At 34.3% G+C, this 22,879-nt stretch overlaps 1 protein-coding gene across 1 annotated transcript in view; it reads right to left on the minus strand.

The window, feature by feature from the left end:
* The window catches only part of LOC136029559 (protein PALS1-like), a gene marked incomplete in the record, with an annotated part of 254,054 nt that overhangs the window by 22,776 nt on the left and 208,399 nt on the right, over positions 1–22,879 (minus strand). Inside the window, 2 exon segments of the mRNA XM_065708038.1 lie at positions 14,754–14,992; positions 19,972–20,207. Of these exon segments, the coding sequence (XP_065564110.1) occupies positions 14,754–14,992; positions 19,972–20,207 (475 nt within the window).

A 22,879-nucleotide genomic window follows, 5' to 3' on the forward strand; every position in this document is an offset into this window, starting at 1 on the left:
TTGGCAATATTTTTAGAATAGGTTGTTAAGAGTGAAACTATTATTAATAAAGGGGAAAAGTCCGTTAATCCTTAGTAAGAAGAAAAGTTCATATGATTAACTTATTTTGTCGTTAGATTAGGTATTTTCGCGCTGTATTCTGTTTCTGTGCGTGCTTGTAATTTGTACTGTTGTTTAATTTTCTTGCTTGTTTGTTATTTATTTATATTTTTGTGTGTATATGGCCCTTGGGCTTTTGAAATACACTTATCTATTTATCTATACAAAAAATGCTTGACAGGCCTCTTCTCAAAGTAGACATTAACAAAGCGGTTAAATGGCCAAATTAGTTATTTGCAAACAGTTCGTGGTAATGAACTGTAGTAAGGAGCGATCCGGCTCAATAGTAACCAAAACCCCAAAAAAATGGAATTTTTACACTAATAGCTATATCAAAAGAATCAGATTTTTTTACTGATTTAAAATATATAAGTTTCATCAAATTTAGTCTTACTTATCAAAAGTTACGAACCTGAGAAAATTTGCCTTAATTTGAAAAATAAGAGGAAATGCCCCCTAAAAGTCATAGAATTATCACACCATCGCATTCAGCGTATCAGAGAACCCTGCTGTATCACGGGTGCATGCTCGTTTGTTTTTGTTCTTTTTTCAGTGGTGATTGCATCGACCCAGTGGTCCTAGAATGTTGCGGGAGGGCTCATTCTAAAGGACATTAAAAGTTCTAGTGCCCTTTTTAAGTGACAAAAATATTGGAGGACAACTAGATCCCCTCCCACGCTCATTTTTTCCCAAAAATCAATGGGTCAAAATTCTGAGATAGCCATTTTGTTCAGCATAGTCGAAAAACCGTCCCCGGGGGAGGGGCTACAAGTAACAAACCTTTACCATTGTTTACATAGTAATGGTTATTGGGAAGTGTACGGACTTTTTCAGGAGAATTGTTTCTTCGATAGGGAGGGGGTTACATGGGAGGATCTTTCCTTTGAGGAATTTGTCATGTGAGGAGAGAATCTCCATGAAGGGGGCGCAGGATTATCTAATATTATTTAAAACAAAACACAATGAAAAGATAAATATGAAGAAGTTTTTCAACTGAAAGTAAGGAGCAACATTAAAACAAAACGAAAGGAAATTATTACGCATATGAGGGGTTCATCTAATCCTAAATACCTGCTGTTTACGCTAAAGTATTTTTAGTAATTTCAGATATTTCTTCTACGGCCTTTGTGAGTCAGGGGTCATTCTCAAAGAATTGGGACAAAATTTAAGCTTTAGTATAAAGAGCAAGGTATCAAAGAGGGGGCAAACCCGCTCATATACGCAATAAAAATATAGGAATATAGAAGTTCGTTACGAAAGTTAATTCGGAAGTTACGTGAATTTTTTATTAATAAAAACGTTCGTAAGAAATTGAAAGTTCTAGTTGCCTTTTTAAGTAACCAAAAGATTGAAGGGCAATTAAGCCTCCTCCCCTACTCCTTTTTTCTCAAAATCGTCCGATCAAAACTAAGAAAAAGCCATTTAGCCAAAAAAAAAGAAAAAAAAATCGTTCCAAGTATTCATGTGGGGAGAGCCAAAATCAAAACATGCATTAATTCAAAAACGTTCAGAAACTAAATAATAAAAAAAAAATTAAATTGAAAGTAAGGAGCGACATTAAAACTTAAAACGAACAGAAATTACTCCGTATATGAAAGGGGCTGTCCCCTCCTCATCGCCCCGCTCTTTACGCTAAAGTTTTTCACTGTTTTAAAAAGTAGGTTTGAGAGAAAGAGTTAACTTTAGCGAAAAGAGGGGGGCTTTGAGGAGGGAACAGCCCCTTTCATATACGGAGTAGTTTGTGTTTGTTTTAAGTTTTAATGTCGCTCCTTACTTTCAGTTAAAAAAAAAAACTTTTTTTTATTTAATTGCAAACAAAGGGCGCAGAAGAGGAATATAGAACATTACTGATTTGATTATAATATACTGATGGTCGGAATGAAAAATTTTCAAAGCGTTTTTTGAGCTTATTTTTTTTGTGTTTATGAATGTGTTTAGAATTCAGTAAACGACTTATCAGTTCTTCGAGGAAGAAAGGGGGGGGGGTTCTAGGTGTAATGAAAATTAGGAATATCGAGGTTTAGGGTAAATTATCATTTGTTTGGCATGTGTTTTAAGTTTGTTGAGCTAAATCAATCGATTAAAACAAATGTTCAGTGCCCATAAAGATCTTTATTATTTTGGGATTAATGTTGCTTTTATCTTAACTCAATATGCCCCCCCCCCCAAAAAAAGAAAAAAAACTCCATTATTTTCAAAACACATCCACGACGCGCTTATTTAAAGCTTTATATTTTTCTAATGCTCAATAAAATAAAAAAGTAGTATCGTTAGTCAGAAAATCGTTAATTATGTAAAAAAAACTTCAAGATACTATTTATGTTTTAGCCCCCCCCCCAAAAAAAATAAATTGCAATTTACTGACGAACATTCATAGTTAAGTTAGTCAAGGGCTTTGAAGCTAAAAATGACTGTATTTTGATACTAAAAGATGTTGAGCTCATTGATTAAGCAGCTCAAGGGCTGGTTCTTACATAACACAAACTCTAATTTCAAAATATTTACAGATCTATCTTAAAGGTGACAAAATGAAGTTATCACCATAATTTTATTTTTGATTTATAGGAATTTATTCTATTTTTGAAGTACAGAATCTATTCCTTTCTATTCCCTGGTCTACCGTCACTCAGTGATCACTTGAATTCATTGCTTGCATATTATTTCCTTTACTTAAATTATCATTTGCAATAGGGGTGGATAATAATTGGTCAACAGACAGCCAACTACTTTCTATTTCTGAAAGCCTGCTGGTCATTCTATTCATGATAATACTCAAATAACTTCGAAGACCACACTGTCTTTCCATGACGAAAGTAAAACAGTTCAAAATAGGGATGATACATTTTTATTGACAGTGAATAGGTATAAAACTATTTAACTGGATATTTCGAACACATATACAGTGTTCATCATCAGCAGTAAAACTTTTTACTGCCCACTGTATATGTGTTCAAGGTATCATCCCTATTTTGAACTGTTTTACTTTTGATAATACTCAAGGACACTCGATAGTGAGAACTCTTTCATATCTCAATAACAAAACAAAACAGACAATCAAAAATAAACAAAAGAACTGAGGATGGACTCAACATGTCACTACTGATCACTGAGTGACCCAAATTTATCGCCCAAATAACTATATTTGAAGTAGCGACACTCCTGCTACATTGCTTCGTATTTTTAATACACAAGCAACAAATACAATTCAGGTTGGCTAATACAGGCACTAGAGTTTGGTCATCTGAAATTTGGAAGACCACACGAATACAGACCATTATATTTCTACATTTATTCATTTTTATTTTTTATTCTACTTTTAACCTAATGATTCTGCTAATTAACACATTGTTCTTCTTAATTGATTAATCAGCGTGTTTAAATTCTAGTCAACGCTTCAAGGCTTGTTGTTCTCCGTTTACCAAATATTGCCATCATGTCATATATTGGATTAGAAATCTCATAATAAATTCTAATTCTCAACAGAGAGTATAATTCTCTTTGAAACTTTCTCAAAACTTCCCCGATAATCCCCAAATCCTCAATATAATGCCGTTAGCATTCAATGGCTGAGAGAAGCGAAACTAGAATAAGGTACATCAAATATAAATAACTAACAAGAAATCAAGCGGAACATAAACAATTCATCGCAAATGAAGTAAAACAATGTTGCCAAGACTTGAAAACTTTCATTCGTTAAAGTACGCAAGTGTGGAAATTCTCTTGAGATTACAACTTTGGAAATTAGAGGACTTGGCATGCAAGAAATACAAATAAAGTTTTGACAAACACCTGTAAATATTTAATTCAGAAACCATCCAAGTTCACGGATATTCAAATCGAAGAGTTACACGACCTGATGAATCCCAGCCCCTTCACGCGCAGCGGTGGGGACTTCAGGCTTTGCCGAATACCCTACCTATTTCAAGATGTTTACGATATCCCCAAATTTCGTACATGTTCCAGATATTTCAACTTTTTCCGAAATTGATACCCCCCCCCCAATACATTCCAATGTACAATTGATATGCGTCGTCAATTATCAACATATCACTTTTCAGACATTGTGAATATAAATGTCATAGTAATTGGATAAGATATGATTTAATCATAATTAATTAAGCATACAAGAAATACACGGTAATAATCCCCCACAGGCTGCTAGGCCTGTAAAAAAAGGGAAGTGTCACATGAATCGTTTAAGCAGTAAATGAAAAAGAAAAATGAGGATTATGGAAATTATAACACTGTCCATAAAAAAAGAATAAAAGAACAAGTTAATATTAAATAAACAAATTAGACAGATTAAAGAGACACCAATCAATCGTACACGAAAAAAGAGAAAAAAAAATGGATATGAAGCCAGACAATTGCTGAACAAGCTAAAAGAGTGGCACTTATGTAGGAACTTTTCACACATAGGTTTACTGCTTAGGAGAGCAGATATAGCAAAATTGAATTTGTCGATGTAGTCTTACTTTTCTTGCATAATTTAATTTTGCAATTAATTTCGTTCATATGTAGTGCATTTTGATTGTTATATGTATGAAATGGTGTGCGTGTAACTGAACCACCGTATAACTGAACCCCCGTGCAACTGGACTCCTGCATAACCGAACCCTCGTGCAACTGAACCATCGGGCAACTGAAACCCATTTAACTAAACCCTCGTGCAACTAAACCTCATTTAACTGAACCCCCGTGTAACTGAACCACCGTGCAGCCAAACCCTCGTTTAACTGAACCATCGTGCAACTGAACCCCCGTGCAACTGGACTCCTGCATAACCGAACCCTCGTGCAACTGAACCATCGGGCAACTGAAACCCATTTAACTAAACCCTCGTGCAACTAAACCTCATTTAACTGAACCCCCGTGTAACTGAACCACCGTGCAGCCAAACCCTCGTTTAACTGAACCATCGTGCAACTGAACCCCCATGCAACTGGACTCCTGCATAACCAAACCCTCGTGCAACTGAACCATCGAGCAACTGAAACCCATTTAACTAAACCCTCGTGCAACTAAACCTCATTTAACTGAACCCCCGTGTAACTGAACCACCGTGCAGCCAAACCCTCGTTTAACTGAACCATCGTGCAACTGAACCATCGGGCAACTGAACCACTGAACTCAGTTTTTTAGTATTCTAAAATATGAGGCGGTATCATAGGGTAAAACACAAGTTAGAATTTTTACATGTTTAAGCTCTTTGGAATTGTTTGTTTTTTTAAATTATGATATAAACGCCAGTCAATATCACACATAAAAAAACTTTGTTTTATTTTTGCAAAAAAAGAAGATCCGATCTCACATACCATTAAAGCTATATTTTTTCTCTTTTTTTTTCAGATGAATTAGACCTTTCTGGACGTTAAGTAATAAACATATGTCTTGAAAATATTTGACCTAACGAATTTTGATCAGATGACTTTGAAGAAATTGCAGCTAAAAAGAACATTGAAGGGGGACTGGTCGCACACCAGCCCTTTTTTCAACATACCTTCTACACCCTATGAAAGTTAACTTCATACCCTCAGGTTTGTACCCTCAACTGTTCTCGGCAAATTGCAGTTACGTCGTCTTGTAAAAATGGATGCACATGATACTTCACGATTTAGTTGAAGATGCTCATAAACTTTTTTACTAACCACCTTTGGAGGAATCATTTATATCATGACTTTAAAAAGCAAACAACTCGAACAAGGTTGAACATGTAAAGGTTCTAACTTGTGTTTTACCCGCTGTAAATAGGGTGGTTGAGTTCCGTGAGAGTTCAGTTATACGAGGGTTCAGTAGGACGGTGGTTCAGTTCACGAGGATTCACTGTTTTCTTCACTGTTCACTTAGTATGAGCTTTCTCAAACTTTGCGATTATGGCTGTGTCTTTTACGATTGTTCTAACTAAAAGAAAGGGCATTTGTCGTAGTTCTCTAGCTTTCTAGCACCTCTAGCTTTCTACTGTAGTTTTCTAGCATCAACGTCTTTTGTAGGGAAATGATACAAAGAGAAAGTTGGTTTTGTTAATTAAATAATGAAATTATACTGGAAAACATTTTAATTAGAACATAAAACAACACCAGGACGGTGATAAACATAAATTAAGAAATTCCTAATTCAAAACAATGCTGCATTTTTAAGGAAGAATATCACACCGCAAAATTTGTCATTTGAATTATTTTAGATGCATCAGATCACACTAAAATATTTTAGAAATCAGCAGTAAAAATTATTTTACTACTTAAACCCGTGGTAACATAATTTTTTTTTTTGTGTTAACTTATGTATTTGAAAACAATGGATAATCCTGGGTTGATTTTAGAATGGACTTGATTATATCGGGTTGCAAAGAAAAAGCTTGACGTATCACGGCAAAAAACTTATTTATCATTTCCTTGAATTAATCCTTATTTTAGTGGAATATTTTTCTCCCTGTTTAAAGCTATTTGTCAATCTTGTGCTTCGAAAATAAAGCCTAAAAGATGCACAAATTTGCCTTGCTTAGATAGGCTTCTGAAAAGCTTGATAACATAAAAAACTTCGTAAGCATTTCTTCCACAACAATATTCAGCTCAATTGGTTGCTTGAGAAGACATATAACCTATTGTCAGGATTCCCCCCCCCCTTTGGCATTGCAACTCACAAAAGAAATAAAAAAATTAGAAAAAAGAGTACGAAATAGAAACCTTGTAATTCAGATCTAAATTTAAAACGCATAGATGATTTCACGTTAATAAAAACCCATCTTGTGTAAAAGCTTTTTCGAGACGTCTTAGTGGCTATTATAGATTAAAACACCCGTAACTCACTCATACATTCTTCAAATTCGACCAAGCACTTCCCCCCTTTTTTTTCTTTGACATAACTTTTCAAAATGTTCGTCCTCCTACTAGGAGACATCGTCAGATTTCAAAGAGTTTAGAAGTTATGAGATGCTGCTGTCCAGTAATTGTGTTGCCGAATAATTTAGTTGGCATGTAAATCAGATTAGAACAAGATCAATAACTAATTAAAATTAACTAATAAGTTAAAATAATAAATTTACTAGATTAAATCATTTAAGCAAAAGTTAATTAAAAGATGAATAATTAGATATAGAATGAATTAGAGGGGGTCACAAACTCTGCATCTGAACACCCACGGGCTCAAAAGGGGGCATTTAAACTAGACAATATCAGTGCTACAAGCGGATGAATTTAGACAAATCTCACCCCCTCCCCTTTCGAAGTAACTACAGACGCATCGAACATCCAAGTACTCCACGATAGGAATGCCTCATTTTTGTCAATGGAACTTGAAACATGGACAAATGCAAAAAGCCCTCTAATCTAGCCTGCAAGAACAATAGCTTATAGTATGCAAGCAAAGTTGAACAACGGAATTTGGCATTTTGCCAACCCTTGACGAAGTATATTAATAGCCAAAATTATTAGCAACTAATGTCACGACGGTCATCTACCTATTAACAGATTAACTTCTAGAAAGTATTTTAACTTTCATTTAATTTCTATTTGTCAGAAAAGAAGAATTTCCGTTGCTTTCTATTAACTTTTGATTTACGTGTTGATTGGCAATAGCATGAGGCTAGTAATTAAACAGCACTCCTTACTTCTAGCTAAGAATATAAAGTTCTCATTATAATAATTAATTTACAAGTTATATGACAATATAATTTATACAAAAATATATCCTAACATGATTTTCATCTTTAAGATAATTAAATAAAAAAAGTTTTTTTTAACGGAAAGTAAGGAGCGGCATTAAAACATAAAACGAACAGAAATTACTTCGTATATGAAAAGGGCTGCTTCCTCATCAACGCCTCACTCTTTACGCTAAAGTTTGACTCTTTCTCTTAACTCTACTTTTTAAAACAGTAATGAGCCCTCTCGCAAGATTCAAAACAAAAACAAAAAAAAACAAAAACAAAAAACAAACAAACAAATAAACACGCATCCGTCATCTGCCTTCTGGTCAAAAATACAAAATTCCACATTTTTGAAGATAGGAGCTTGAAACTTTTACAGTAAGGTTCTCTAATGGTGTGATTTTCGTTAAGATTCTATTGTTTTTAGGAGTTGTTTCCCCTTATTTTCTAAAATAAGCCGAATTTTCTCAGGCTCGTAACTTTTGACGAGTAAGACTAAACTTGATGAAACTTATATATTTAAAATCAGCATTAAAATGCGATTCTTTTGATGTAGCTATTAGTATAAAAATTCCATTTTTTGAGTTTTGGTTACTATTGAGCCGGGTCGCTCTTTACTACAGTTAGTTACCACAAACTGTAGTATAATAAAGCCGAAATTTAAGATAATAACATAAGCTTTACGATTTTATAATAATATATTTCTATATAATCAATTATACAACAATTTTTGATACTTATAAATAAATATGAATGTTAATATTTTTATAAATCTTTATTCTGAATTACATTAAGAATGTTATAACTAGTAATACAAATTAGTTTATATAATAATTAATTTATAAGTAAATAAGATACTATAATTTAACTAATAATGTACAATAACGTAATCTTTACGATTTTATAATAATATCTTTATATAATTAATTATACAATAGTATATGATTTTTACAAATAATTAAGAATATTAATATATTCATTATTCTTAATTCTTTTTAACTTAAACAATTTCAAACACATAATAGATGCAGAGCTAAATATCTGTGTGAGAAAATAGGTTTGTGCAGTTCCCACTTAGGGAAAGGGAGTGAGAATTCTGAAAGAAGAATGTTCAGAAAACTTATAGACCCTGTCATCCCCCTTGTCCTCATTGATTGGGCCTAAGGACCTAGGGTGTAGACTTTCTAGATCCAACAATACCATTTTCCCAATTTTCACATAGCCTGACAGAAAGGTTCCTTAACACCTAGGATTAGGTTTTGAGACGAAGTCTTAATTACTTGACAAACAGGAAGGGATATTTATTATTTACTTGAGCATAGCACATTTGTACAATAAAGTAGCTCTCAAACGACATAAATAATTTTCTACCCTGAGTTGTCAAGTTATTTTACGTCTAATCGTTCAAAAGTCCTTTCCCATTAAGCTAACGCAAAAATCCCTAAAACCCAAAATAATTGTCGTCTAAAACTCTTACAATCATAAGCAAATCATTCAAAATTAAGAATATGAAAGTGGAAAAGAGACCCAAGCACTGATAAGCAAGAAAGGCTTTCTAGAAAAATTTTTTATTTTTTTATTTTTTCATTGCATTACTTAGCCTACTACTCATGTAGAAATTCTATTTTTTCCTATTTCGCTACTAATTCTATATTATTATTGTATCTTGTCTGATGAACATTGCTTACTTAAGCATAACACAGTACAATAAACACACGTACAATAGAGTAGCTCCCATATTGTGCATATAATTTTCTTTGCTAAGTGGTCAAGTTATGTTACGCATAATTGTTCACACTAACAAGTCCTTTCACATTAGGCTAATGTAAAAATCCATACTTACACAATACAAAAAATTGGTTGTAAAAAAAAATAATACTTTCTAAAGATTGATACTGGATGTCAAGCAAAGGATGTCTAAATTTCAAGTTTCTTACCGTATTCACGGTTCACTTAAAAAGGGTTAAGTATAAAACATTCGAATACTACCTTCCTTTGAGGGAGGTATATTCCTCATCTTTTGAGGGATCCGATTTGTCTGATCCCTCTTCCTCCCATATAAGAAAATGTTGTCAAAATAAAAAAACAACAATACGATGCGTTGGACTTAAATACGCCTTTTTTAGTATCTTCTATGCTTTCTCTAAAAGAAATTTGAAGAAATTTGATTTTTTTGCCCTTTTTTCTATTAATTCCATATTGCAGTTATATTGGTTTTTCCATAATGAAACACAGTCGTACGTAATGTAATATTTCAAATCGAACTTGAGTCATTAGTGACTGCTTTCAAGGTTAGATGGGATCATTCCGACTAACGCCAGAAAGATTCATCAAATAAATACTATTTTTCATCTAAACCCTCCCCGATCTTTTAGAGACACCGTCCTTCGGAGGCATCGCCAGGACCTATAAAAATAGACAAAAAAAAAACAAAAAAAAAGCCATTCTACAGTTAGAATGTTACCAAAATGCCCACTTTCGTGGCTTAATCAGTTTTGTAGACTATAAGTTTGAAGTGAAATATGAATATTTCAGATTTTTCAAGATTATTTGATAAAATTCTTGTATATAACCTCATATGAACTAAACCCTGTAGTAGCAAAAACATAGTGCCATTCGATTCCTTATTTCAAAGTTGTTTTCAAATATAATGGCCTCTTGCGTGACAACTAGGCCCCAGAGAACCACCCTCTCCCTCCTTAATGAGGCCAGATACAGCAGTGTTGATGAAGCATAATTACAAAACTCATACAAACATATGAAATCAGTAGTTTTGTTTATAGCCCAGGGCCACATCTGGCCCAACTAGAAAGGGAAGGGGGTGAGACACAATTACCAAGGCAGCAGCATATTTATTTGGAAACAATGTTCAGTAGAAAATTGAATGGTACCAGTAGTCTATTGTTTAATTCAGAAGAGGCCCTGAATAAGAGTGTTATCTAATATTACACCATTCTATATCTATTGATGAATCAATATGGTCCCCCCACCCGCCAAAATAATTTACATTAAAGTACCGGATAGTCAAAGAAAGATGAAACCATTGATATATGAGCATTTACAATAGGATACTTTGAAACACCCGAGTACATGCGAGATAGGGGGAAGTTTCCCCTTCAGATTAGTCGAAAGTACCTTCCAGGAAATTTCAACAAATTTTAAATTAACAAGCACTTTTTTCAGGGAGTCTGAACCTCCCCTAAAAATCATTATGGCAGTCACTCATAGGCTATTCAGCTCCATTTACATTCTTACCGACTGACAGTATAGAGAGCACAAGATTGCTTTTCAACCTCGTAATATGGGCAGAAGTTAGTAGTCAAACAGAATCAATGTTCCCTTAAAAATGCTTGTTTTAAATTCATAATAATCGAGATATCTCAGCGGCAATTTACACGTTATTGATAGGGGAAACGTAAACACAAATAAACCAAATTTATAGTGTCGCCATCTATTTTAATAATAAAAAAGAATGCTTAAGTTTTTTCGTGATGATGTCTTCCACGCGTTTTGCGTAAGTGAAAGGACAAATCTTTAGAAGGGGAGGTTTTTTTCCTATCTATAGTCAAGGCCAAATTGCAAAACAAGCTAGTATAGGCTCCAGGGAAGGAGTCTCATGCCTGACAGGCCTACTCATACCTTTCTTTTAAATTGATTTTTTTGCAGTAATGATTGAAGTGTTGCACTAAGGAACAATTAACTTAGCTTAGAATAATAGTACTACTTTAAACATAGAAGCCAAGAACTACATATATTCGATGGAAAAAGGGGTTCTAATTCTTGCACTTTTTAAAAACCTATTATTAGACATGAGGCTTAAATTTGGGGTTCTAAGTATTTGATAAGGTACCTCAATTAGAGACTTATTTGGGAGTACCTGAGGGATTTGCTGCCTGTCGTATATCTCGGAACGTCACATGTGTCAGATGTTCCGCCACGCTTAGCACACTCCCCGAAACGCTTGGCACAATTTTGCCACATTTGGCACGCGCAACCTGGTCTTCATGATTTCTGAGAGCGGGAAACCCCTCGGGGGTACTATATAAGCTTACTTTGACATTTTGGTAAAATATGCGCTATCTATAGGGTGTTCAAAATTCAATTCACCTAAGATCCCTTCAAGGTCTTAAGATGGTCATGCGTAAAATACTTCATCTTCAGCGCATATATCTTAGGTTACTGTCAGTCTTAAAACTTTAATATTCCTTGAAAAAATTATTTATATGGCAGACATTTTTTACCTATCATCAGGGAAGAATTACGCAAAGGCTATTATAAAATGTAGCCTCAACCCTGAATGACTTTTTTTAAACGAATTTTACTGTCATGAAATGACTAATATATTTAAAGAATTTGAATAGAATAATTAATTTATTTTAGACTATCATTCTTACAAAAAAAAAAACAAAAAAAAAAACAAGGAATTAAAAATCAATTAAAGAAAAAGTTTTTTTTCTTTCATTTAAAAGATTAGTAAAAGATTTAAAAGATCATTTAAAAGATTAGTTTAATTTTTACTGTCCTTTCAGCCACCTTTCTTTTATTTTGGTTTGACTACGTTTGCTACTATGAAAGAGTGCACAAGTGAACTTCTTTATTTAAAAACCCGCGGTAAAAAAGAAGAAAAAAAGAGGAAGCGCCTCAAAAGACATTTCAACTTCAGCAGATTACTGTGTACCATTGTCCCAAGTTGGTTAGGCTTCGATTGACAGGAACTGTGAAGCTGGCGGTTTTGCGGTAATAATAGGGTCAACAATGTTAAATTTTCTTTCTTATTTATAAGATGTAGTTTTTAGACGAATTCCATAGTCATGAAATGACTAATATGTTTGAAGAAATATTACAACATAATAAATAACTTAACTTAGACTAATATTCTTACTAAAGAACCAAGAAATAAAACTCTATCAAAGAAAAAGTAATTTTCATTTTGACCATTTATTATACATAAAGGCTTCAATATGAGATCCTACATATTTGGTAAAAAACATATGTTGGGATCAAACACGCTTACTTTAATATTTGAAAAAAAACATGCTATAAGGGGGCTCAAACATTTAATTTGCCAAGGGTTCACGTGAGATCTCAATGAAGTACTTACGTGTACTTATTGCAAGTTCAAGCCCTATCCTGGCTGATCGTGGCGTCCAGCAGACAACGACATGTCTCCTTCCAGAGGTTTCATCCCCACATCTTCTGACTTCGACGTTCGAGATTCTTTCTGAGATGCGGATGCCCAGGATATAACGCAGGCATTTGTGGTTGAATGTATTCAAGATCAACGCTTCGGCTGCTTTCAGTGACCACGTCTCACCATAGAGGATAAAAGAGAGAACCATAGCTTCTTACACTCGGAGTTATGTCCGTATCGGAATTTCACTCCGCTTCCAGAGAGCCTCCCATAGTTGAAGGAAGACGTTCCAGGCTGACAATAAGCGGCTCCGGATCTCTTTTGAAGATTCACCAGCAGGGTTTACCATTGAGCCAAGGTATTTTAAAGACTGGACGTCTTCAATGTGACTACCGTTTAGTGTCGCACGGGTTTCATCCATTCCAGTCGTTTGCAGTGTTTTTGTTTCACTTGGCTTATTTGGAGGCCAGTCGAGAATGTCTTGTCTGCTACGTCACTGATAATAGCCTTGGCTTCCGCAACAAATTCAAAAAGCAATGAAGCCACTCAATCTCAATGGAGCCACTGCAACAACATTTCGTCGTCAAAGATCTTGGATTATTGTCAGTCTTCAAACCTAACGTTAAAGAACTCGCGACCTAAGAGCGAAACTAACCTATTCTGTATAAAACCAACATTTCATTGGTCAAGAGCAAAATTATCCTATTCCGTATAAAACCAACATTTCACTGGCTGAGAGCGAAATTATCCTATTCCGTATAAAACCATATTTCATTGGTCAAGAGCAAAATTATCCCATTCCGTATAAAACCAAAATTTCATTGGTCAAGAGCAAAATTACCCTTTTCCGTATAAAATCAACATTTCATGGGTCAAGAGTGAAATTATCCTATTCCGTATAAAACCAACATTTCACTGGTCAAGAGCAAAATTATTCTATTCCGTATAAAACCAACATTTCATTGGTCGAGAACGAAACTATCCTATTCCGTATAAAACCAACATTTCATGGGTCTTCTACAGTTTAACGTATATTATTTAGTTGTTTGGAATGATCTACATGGGGACACTGAACAATCCTCGTTTACTTAGCAACAGAAAATTCAGTTTGTCCTTAATCCCAACCCCAGCACTTTTCCTGACAGCGATATTATCCTATCACGCTTGTTTGTTTTCACTATCGCGAATGGCCTTAATTAAAAAACTAAGCTGATGTAATTTTATTAATTGGAGTAAGGAGCACGAAAAACCTTTAATCGTGTTCTTCTCAGGATGAGCTTTTGAGCAGTGGAACAATTTCGCTCTCAGGTGGCAAACTAAGGTTCCCACGAAGAACTAAACATTGAATGATTATTCGAATAGCTTGGAATGACAACCTCCTAGTTACTACCTAATGCATTTAAATTATTTTTTTTTTTTTTTTTTTTTTTTTTTTTTTTTTTTTTTTTTTTTTTTTTTTTTTTTTAATGACAAGTTCAGTTATATTTGTCTCATCTTTTGGCTATTATTTCTAAAACTATAAAAACTTATTGTTATTAAAAAAAAAAACTGAATTTATTTACTTGTTTGTAATTTGGTTATATTGAGAATCTTTGTTCCGAGAACTAAAGGACTTGAAATAGTTGAATGAACAGTCGTAACTTCGAAACAGTCATAGCTTTCGGAGTTACATTCCAGGGGGAGGTGCATAATTTGGTTTAATTTTTCAGTGGGTGAAATGTACATGATTGGGTATACTGAAATGGTCAACTAAAATTCAATTAGAAAATAATTTTCTCAACTGTATCACTTTTCGAAACGATTGAGACATCTTTAAGTGCTTATACGGTCATTGGTAGAAACAGTCAAATGTTTAGATATAATAGCTTGAATTCTTACACTTGGAGGCTGAGCTCTGTTTATGAGCCTTCCATCTTCTTCGATTCTTAAATGATCTCTAGATGGCAGCACTGGCTTATATCCATTAACTGTAGGTTTCATTGTAGGCCACTTTGGTGGAGTCTTTGTTCTACTAATAAAGTTATCAGGAACATCCACTGCCATCTCCCGATGAGAGCCAGAATCATCCAGCTCACTACTGTGAATGCTGCTTGTTCCTGAACTTCGAAGACTGGCACCTAAAACAGAAAATGATCGATGTAATACTTCAACTTCAAAATCCAGGAAAGTTGAAAGGTATTCAAGTTAGAACCAGAGTTGCACATTCATAGACAAAGTCTGCCTTTATGGAGACAATGTTTTCATTATCATGGAGACATTCTATGGCCTTATCCCATGTTTTGTTCTAGCTGATTGTTTTTTTTTATCTCCTTTTTCGTGTAATTCACTACTCCACTTTTATCTTGCTGTTTACATTGGATTACAAATAAATTATTGATATTTATACTTAAAGGACAAATGAAAAAAAAAAAAAAATCTATTATAAAATAAAGGGAATACTTGCCTTTAAAGCCTTTTCCTGGCTCTTGTAACACAATAAAATCGACGTAAGAATTTAATCTCGAAATTTAGAAAATTCAAAGGCCGTTCTATTTAGAATCAGAATTGCAGATAATATTGGAGACAACATTTTATAACAATTCTTTAAGATCAAATGAAAAAAAGAGCGTATGTAGAAGTCTTTGAAGCAAAATTTTAATTAGAAAACATGGATAAAATTTTTCTTTTTAAGCCTGTTCCTGGCTCTTCTAATACAAAAAGATCGACGTAAGAAGTTAATCTCAAAACTTATGAAAGCGTCGATTATGAATTAAGATTGAAAACTATAAGGACTAGAAGACATAGACTTTATGAAGATAAATACTTGAAATATAAACGAAAAAATGAATCGGATCTACATCTTCAAAGGGAAATTTCTATTTGAAATAAGTAAAAAGCGTCGATTCTGAATTAAAGTTGACTAGAAGAACTAGAAGAAAAAAACTATGAAGATAATACCTGAAATCCGAACGAAAAAATGAGTCGGATCTACACTTTCAAAGCGAAATTTCTATTTAAATAAGTAAAAAACTATAATTTTTAACGCTTTTTCCAGGCTCAAAAAAACTTTTACTGGGTATTATACACAAATCGACGTAAAATTTGGTTCCAAAATTTAGAGAATTCAAAAGCTGATCTATTTTGAATCAAAGTCGCAGAGACATAGACAAAATCTGGCTTAATGGAGACACATATTGGTTGCCATGTTTTTAAGACCAAATGAAAAAAGGAGCACACATCGGAACCTAAAGAAACTAATCTAAAATCCAGTAAGATCAAATAAAAAAAGAGACCACGATTTGAGACCAAACTACTTCTGCAATGAGAAAAGGAGATTTTCGAAAAATGGGCAGCTCCTAAATATCTTAAAAACAAACCCGGGAAGCAGGATATCAACCCGGGGAGCCAGTATATCAACCAAGCTCCATTTAGAGGGTGAGCTGTAAACCTCCGATAAGCCTCCGATTGTGAAAATAGAAATCACCCCAAATTAAATAGGTGGATTTGACTTATGATGAGCAGCTTGACAGCAAACCTTGGTTGAAATTTTTGAATTGCAGCTTTTCAGTTTCACTGATAGAAAAGTTTCAGTTTAGATATCACCATCCGTAATATTACAGTTATCTTGTGTTTTAACGGACATAAAGGGACGGCTATCAGCCAATGAAATTACAAGAGAACTGTTTCTTCAATACGGCACATGAAACGGGTTTTCAAATGGCTGACCTATTCAGCGTTTTGTTCGGAAAACCAAGTCAGAGCTCTAGTAAAACTTCATCCAAAGAGTTATAAAAAGTGACAAGAAACTATGAAAAGGAAACTCTGACTGTCTCTGAAATAAAAAATCAACCAATGCCATCTAGCTCTGCCCATAAAGATCTCAAAGTTACTAAGAACTGAAGCAAGATGTACTTTTTTAAATCCCATCGGGTTGGGTTGGTCAACTCGGGGTTTTCGGAAATCGTCATAAAACTATTTTAGACATACCTCTCTTTTTCACGCACTTCTCAGCAGTACTGGGAAGGGGTGGTGGGAAAAGTTTTCCTACCAGCGCTTGGGAGGTTGTCCTCTTGGACAAGAGGCATCGATTCTTCCGATCGAGGCTAGTTTAGGCAGCTGAGCTGGGGACACACGCTGGTCGTGTCCTAACCTCGAAGCTGCTGGAGTTGGATGGTCTGGCTGACGAGTTGAAGGAACTAAGGGAGGACAGTAGCCGTTTGTTTGATAAAACAAACAAAAACCGGCCAGCGTTTCCGTTTGTTTTGAATAAAACTTTCACCCTTTTCTAAGGTATATGCCTCCCCTCTATACGTTGTAACCAGAAACACTAAAGTTTAATTGCAAGTATTTCTTAATTTTTTTTATTTATTTACACTTTGCATTGGGCTGAATACAAAACAAGCAGATTCACCAAAAGGATATAATAGGCATATTTGCTAACTATTTCTTTTTTTTAAAGATTATGTTCTGCAGATTAGCCTAGCACAAGCTCTTTAATAATCAATAGAAATAATCAATAATTAAAAGTATCTTTGAAAAAATTTCCAGTTGGATCCTTACAAACTAGATTTTTAATTTAAATCACAAATTTGGTATATTAAAATTAAGCTCGTTCTAAGTTTTTTTCTGATTCGACTAGGTATGGATGCCCTGTCAGTGGGGATCCGTACCGTCCTAGTAGTTAAGGCTCCAACCAAATCCATGTAAGCGCCGAAATTTCCTCTCTAATCTGTTTCCTATAATCTGGCTAATTCAACATAAATCATTTGTTAAACAACATTGCCTATCCATTTATAATTAATACGATAGGACGATATAATAACAGGCAAAACCTTCGATTAAGGAGAAAACGTCGATTTTCGATTATTCGAATTGCTTCATATACTACACATAAATTTCGATTGATTCCTCTGTCTAATACAGAAAGATTCGAGTTGGTACTCCCGAGTGGTGAGGGAAGTTTACGGGGATGAACTTTCCTGGGGAAATTTTATGTCGGCGGAATTTGCGAGAATTCGTACCGGTATACTAAGTTCTTTTTATTTCTATTACTTTCTCTTTGCCGACTCAATTTTACATATGGACAAGTTAATGATAATTATCTAGGGGAAAGTTTCACCAGGTTGGAATTGTCTGGGAGGCCCACACAAAAAATTCTCCATGGGGGAATTTTCCACGGGAGAAATTCTCAATGGGGGAGGTTTCTACGGGAGCAATTTTCTACTGGGGAAGGTGGGGGAGATTTCCAGAGAAAATATATTAAATATAGTAAATTTTTACTTGGTTTCTCAATTTGCTTTAGTATCGGTAAATTAGTTTTAAGGTTTAAAATTAGAAAAAAACGTTAGAATTGGCTACCGTTAAGATGGATGACTTTAGCCGTAAATCTGAAAATATTCTCTCTATGCATAGACTTTGCCCTTTTTTCCGAATTAAAAACAAATATTTGAGATAATAATTATTCTGGTCTTTATTTGGCGTACTTCATTCGGTTGTTTCTAAGTGCATTGTGATTCGTTGCTTTATTCTATTTGTTAAGCATTTTTGTAATATCATTTATGCATCTCTGCCACGACAAATTAAGGATAAACATGTCTCTGGTCTCGTAAAAGGGGAAAAACTTGGTCAAAGCGATCAAAAACTTACTTGATAAACAAATAAACAAAATAAACTTATAACCAAATAACAAAATAAACTATATAACAAACGAACTTATAACAAAATAAACTTAATAGACAAAGATTAAGATGCCATAGGGCCATTGTTGGCACATAGTGCATCAAACTGACGTTCCAGTTCATGGGTCTTTTTGCACGGACAAGTAACAAACTAGTTTCCCAGCCTTGATACAACCACTGGGCCCCGCACTACCAAGCAGAGCGTTAATCCACTGTGCTTTGAGAGGGTGGGTTGTATTAGTTATTTCAAAACTATATTGAGTAGAGACAATAAATTCACTCATCCATTAGTATGTGTTAATCGTTTAATCTAGTTTTTTGTCCTTTTCTCTTTTTTCTATTGAAAAAGGCTTCCGGATTTGCCACCGAAAGATTCAAAGCTTTATTTTACATTTATTGTTATCAAACTCTACCTTATCATATTTACATGTTTGTTATTATTTTTATTATTATTCTTATATATTTATTAATTCTATTATTATTGTGTATTTATTATTTTTTTTATTACTTGTTTTTGTTATATTTTAATTATTTGTCTCAAAGTTCACTGACCTTTATAATTTTTCCCCATTATATATTTTCATTTCAGTTTGATTTAAAGAAGCAGAACTATGGCCGACCCTAGGAGCCATGCTCTGGAGTGATATCTTACAGAGAAAGAGAAGGGAAAGATAATCTAACCATTGGGTTAAATATTCGTTTCATGTCTATTGAGAAGCTAAAAGAACAATAAACTAGACAAAAATTCAATTTAAAAATTAATTGTTTTTTTTTTCCTTGAAGAGAATGAAAGCTAAAAGACTTGGGTAAAATACGGACAATTTGATGTACTTCAATTAGTAAGTGGCCTAATTTGCAAATTAAACTGAATAAATAGCACAAGGCATTCGCTGCAGCATTTACTAAAGTATCAGTAAAAATACTTAAATAGTTTACTTAAATTGTACTTGAAGCAAAGGTAGTTCAGATAAGTAACCTTCCCGATCTCCATCAATTAAAAATTGGGTAGACGAGAAAGATTTCCCACATATCGGACAAGGTAGATTAAAAGGATAAGTAAAAGGATAAGTTCAGATAAGTAACCTTCCCGATCTCCATCAATTAAAAATTGGGTAGACGAGAAAGATTTCCCACATATCGGACAAGGTAGATTAAAAGGATAAGTAAAAGGATAAGTTCAGATAAGTAACCTTCCCGATCTCCATCAATTAAAAATTGGGTAGACGAGAAAGATTTCCAACATATCGGACAAGGTAGATTAAAAGGATAAGTAAAAGGATAAGTTCAGATAAGTAACCTTCCCGATCTCCATCAATTAAAAATTGGGTAGACGAGAAAGATTTCCCACATATCGGACAAGGTAGATTAAAAGGATATGACACTGACAGCCCAATGGTGACGAGTATCATCTAGACTATAAGTCAAAGCAAAAGGTATACCTCTTGACCCATTTTCATCTCCATTCAGAATACTGTCCTTGATAATTTTACTGAGTGTTCCAGAGCCTCTTCCCCGTTTGCCCCCAACAACCCCGAGAGCATTGTCATCGAGGCCAGGGGGCCTTTTGTATATCGTAGCCTCCAACGTTAATGGTTGAGTGGCCAATTCTTCAGTTGTTGGTGCTCCAATAGGCTTAGTATTACTCGGCTGAGACGGGGCCTCGTTTTTCTTTCGGCTAAAAAAGAGAGACATGTTGAATATTACTTTATATAATTGGTAACTGTCCGTAGTATCCAGCCATTCATTGATAGGAAAATAATCACAAGATGCTATAGAATGACTTAGAGTTCCTTTAGAGTAGTTTTACCAACTGTGTAAGTAGGTCTTCGAATGCTCACAAGAGAAAATACATTTTTATTTCTTTTTATATCAAAAGCCAAAAGACATGTGAGTATTTCTCATATGGAGTCAGTAACTTTCATTAAAAAGTAACAAATACATAAAATTACACGCAGTTTTGTAGGTATACCCTGTTTTCTCTGATGTGTGGGGGAACGGACTGAAACCTTCTTAAACGTTTTTTCTGAGGGGAGGATAAGGAGAATTAGAGTTTTGTGTTTGGGGGAAGAGGGTAAACTACCTTTTCTCCAGTCCACATAAAGAGTTAACACTAAGATTCGCTATTTTCCTTTAACACATGTTGTCCGACAAGCTCTGTAGCAGGTTCAAAATAGTCTTATTATTAATTAGGTCTTAATATAATTAGTGCATTTATATAATTAATAAAATATAGTTAATAACTATATTAAACACAATTATATTAATAATAAAATATAGTTAAAACTAGTTAATATAATATAATTAATCTTAATAATTTAAAATCTCTCAATATAAACGATTACAAGCTCCAACTGACAGTACAACAAGACTTTACATTTCTTAAAATCTATTGACAGAACATTCAATATCATCAGGTAGTCTCACCCATAAAGATTAAACATATGTTAGCCTATGTATGTGTACATATGTATGTGTATGTATACATCTATATATGTGTACATATGTTAGCCATATGTTACTCCTTTGTTGTACAAGAATAATCAGCTTTAAAAATATTCAAAGTTGAAGAAGCAAAATAAGTTTAATGCCATAAACAATAAGAAAATTCGGACAAAGTGATTTTTGTTCCGCGGGGCAGCATTACGAAATTATGGGCACGTTATTGCAAAATAATTTTTGGACATCAAAGATTGGCTATTAATAAACTAGGAGCATGAGGCCACTTGACACGCCATTTGTGTATGTGCCTTTTTTGCTTTTATTTGAGTAGAAAATTAAATATGTAACAAGATAGGAAGTAGACTCACAAGATACATTTGTTTGTCCTTAATTAGAGCTAGCCTATTGCAATAAATCCCGAGGGGCATCCAATCTCAGAAGTCACGTACATCAGGTGGTGCGCGCCAAGCATGACAGAAGTGTGCCGAGCGTGGCGGGAACTATGCCAAGCATGGCGTAACTGTATAGGACAATTGGGTTTTAAGATTTACATCAGATGGGGGAAAGTGGACATCCCCTCGATATATCTGTTTAGTAATAACTCTATTTTAAGTGGTAAACTGATTCGGGGACTTGATATGAAGTTCAGAACCCCAGTACTGTCTTTAAAGACTTGAGAGACAAAATGAGAAGAAAAAAACTGTGGTAGCAGAGTGGACTGATGCTCTGCAAAACGGGCAAAACGGGGTTCGGGGTTCAATTCCTGCTGCTCGCAAGGTTGAGTGACAGGTTTGCTGCCAGTCCTTGTAAACACATCAAGCAACTGAAACGTCGCTTTGACACCTTGTTAAATCGATACGCAATCGTATCGATTGATACGCAATCGTTTCAATTGAATCGCGTATCGTTTCAATTGATACGCAATCAATGGATCTGTAGGATCGTAATCATGTCCTTAACAAGTTCGAGGAAATTAATAAGCCTTTTTAAAAAAAATCTTTCGGAAATTAATCAAAAAAATTTCTACAGCAAAATTACAAATTTATACGGCTTATGACTGGAATTAGTCTTGGGGTTTTGTTGGTTTAGCATTCAGTAATTAATCAATAGACTTAAAATTATTAATTGTGATCTAAAATCTATTTGAAAAACGTAAGCTTACTTTTGGGCCACTCAGTGTGTATTCATACATTTCAGGCCCAAACGTATTCATTTTATCTAATACGTAATATACTTATCAGGGTAAATATTGTTAATGTTACCATGAACAATAGCGCCAGGTACGTATGAAAGAGAAACTTTGGCCATGTCTGCCCAAAATATCCAGTTTTTTGAGATTTAAGTCATATTTCATATGTTACCATGGCGTTATATGGTGTTACTATATTTTACCGAGTACAATAGCACCAGGTACACATGAAAGAGAGCTTGGGCCACGTCAGCCCAAAATAGCCAGCGTTTTGAGATTTGGGCAATATTTTATGTTACCATGGCGTTATATGATGTTACTACATGTTACCATGCACAATAGCCCCAGGTACGTATGAAAGATAGCTTGGGCACGACTACCCAAAATTTTCCAGCGTTTTGCGATTTGGATCATGTTTTTTTCTTGTGCCTTTGCCAGTTTTCGGGGCTACAAAAGTATATTATCTAATATCGTATTATGAGCTTGAATTGACCATTTCGACTAGTTGATTAGTTAAGAAATATGGCAACACTGTCTTCCACTATGCAGCATTATCATCAAGGCACGTCTAATTCCCAATCCACTTTTTTTCCATTGCAAGTTAGGTCAGTTGGACATTTATATAAAATACTGTTTAAGGCTTTTTACATAACTTAGGGTGCAATATTTGGACAGGACTAGGGGGAATCGCTCCAAGGCCTCTATGCCATATCACAAAA

The sequence above is a fragment of the Artemia franciscana genome, chromosome 7, assembly GCF_032884065.1.
Source record: "Artemia franciscana chromosome 7, ASM3288406v1, whole genome shotgun sequence".
NCBI lineage: Eukaryota > Metazoa > Arthropoda > Branchiopoda > Anostraca > Artemiidae > Artemia > Artemia franciscana.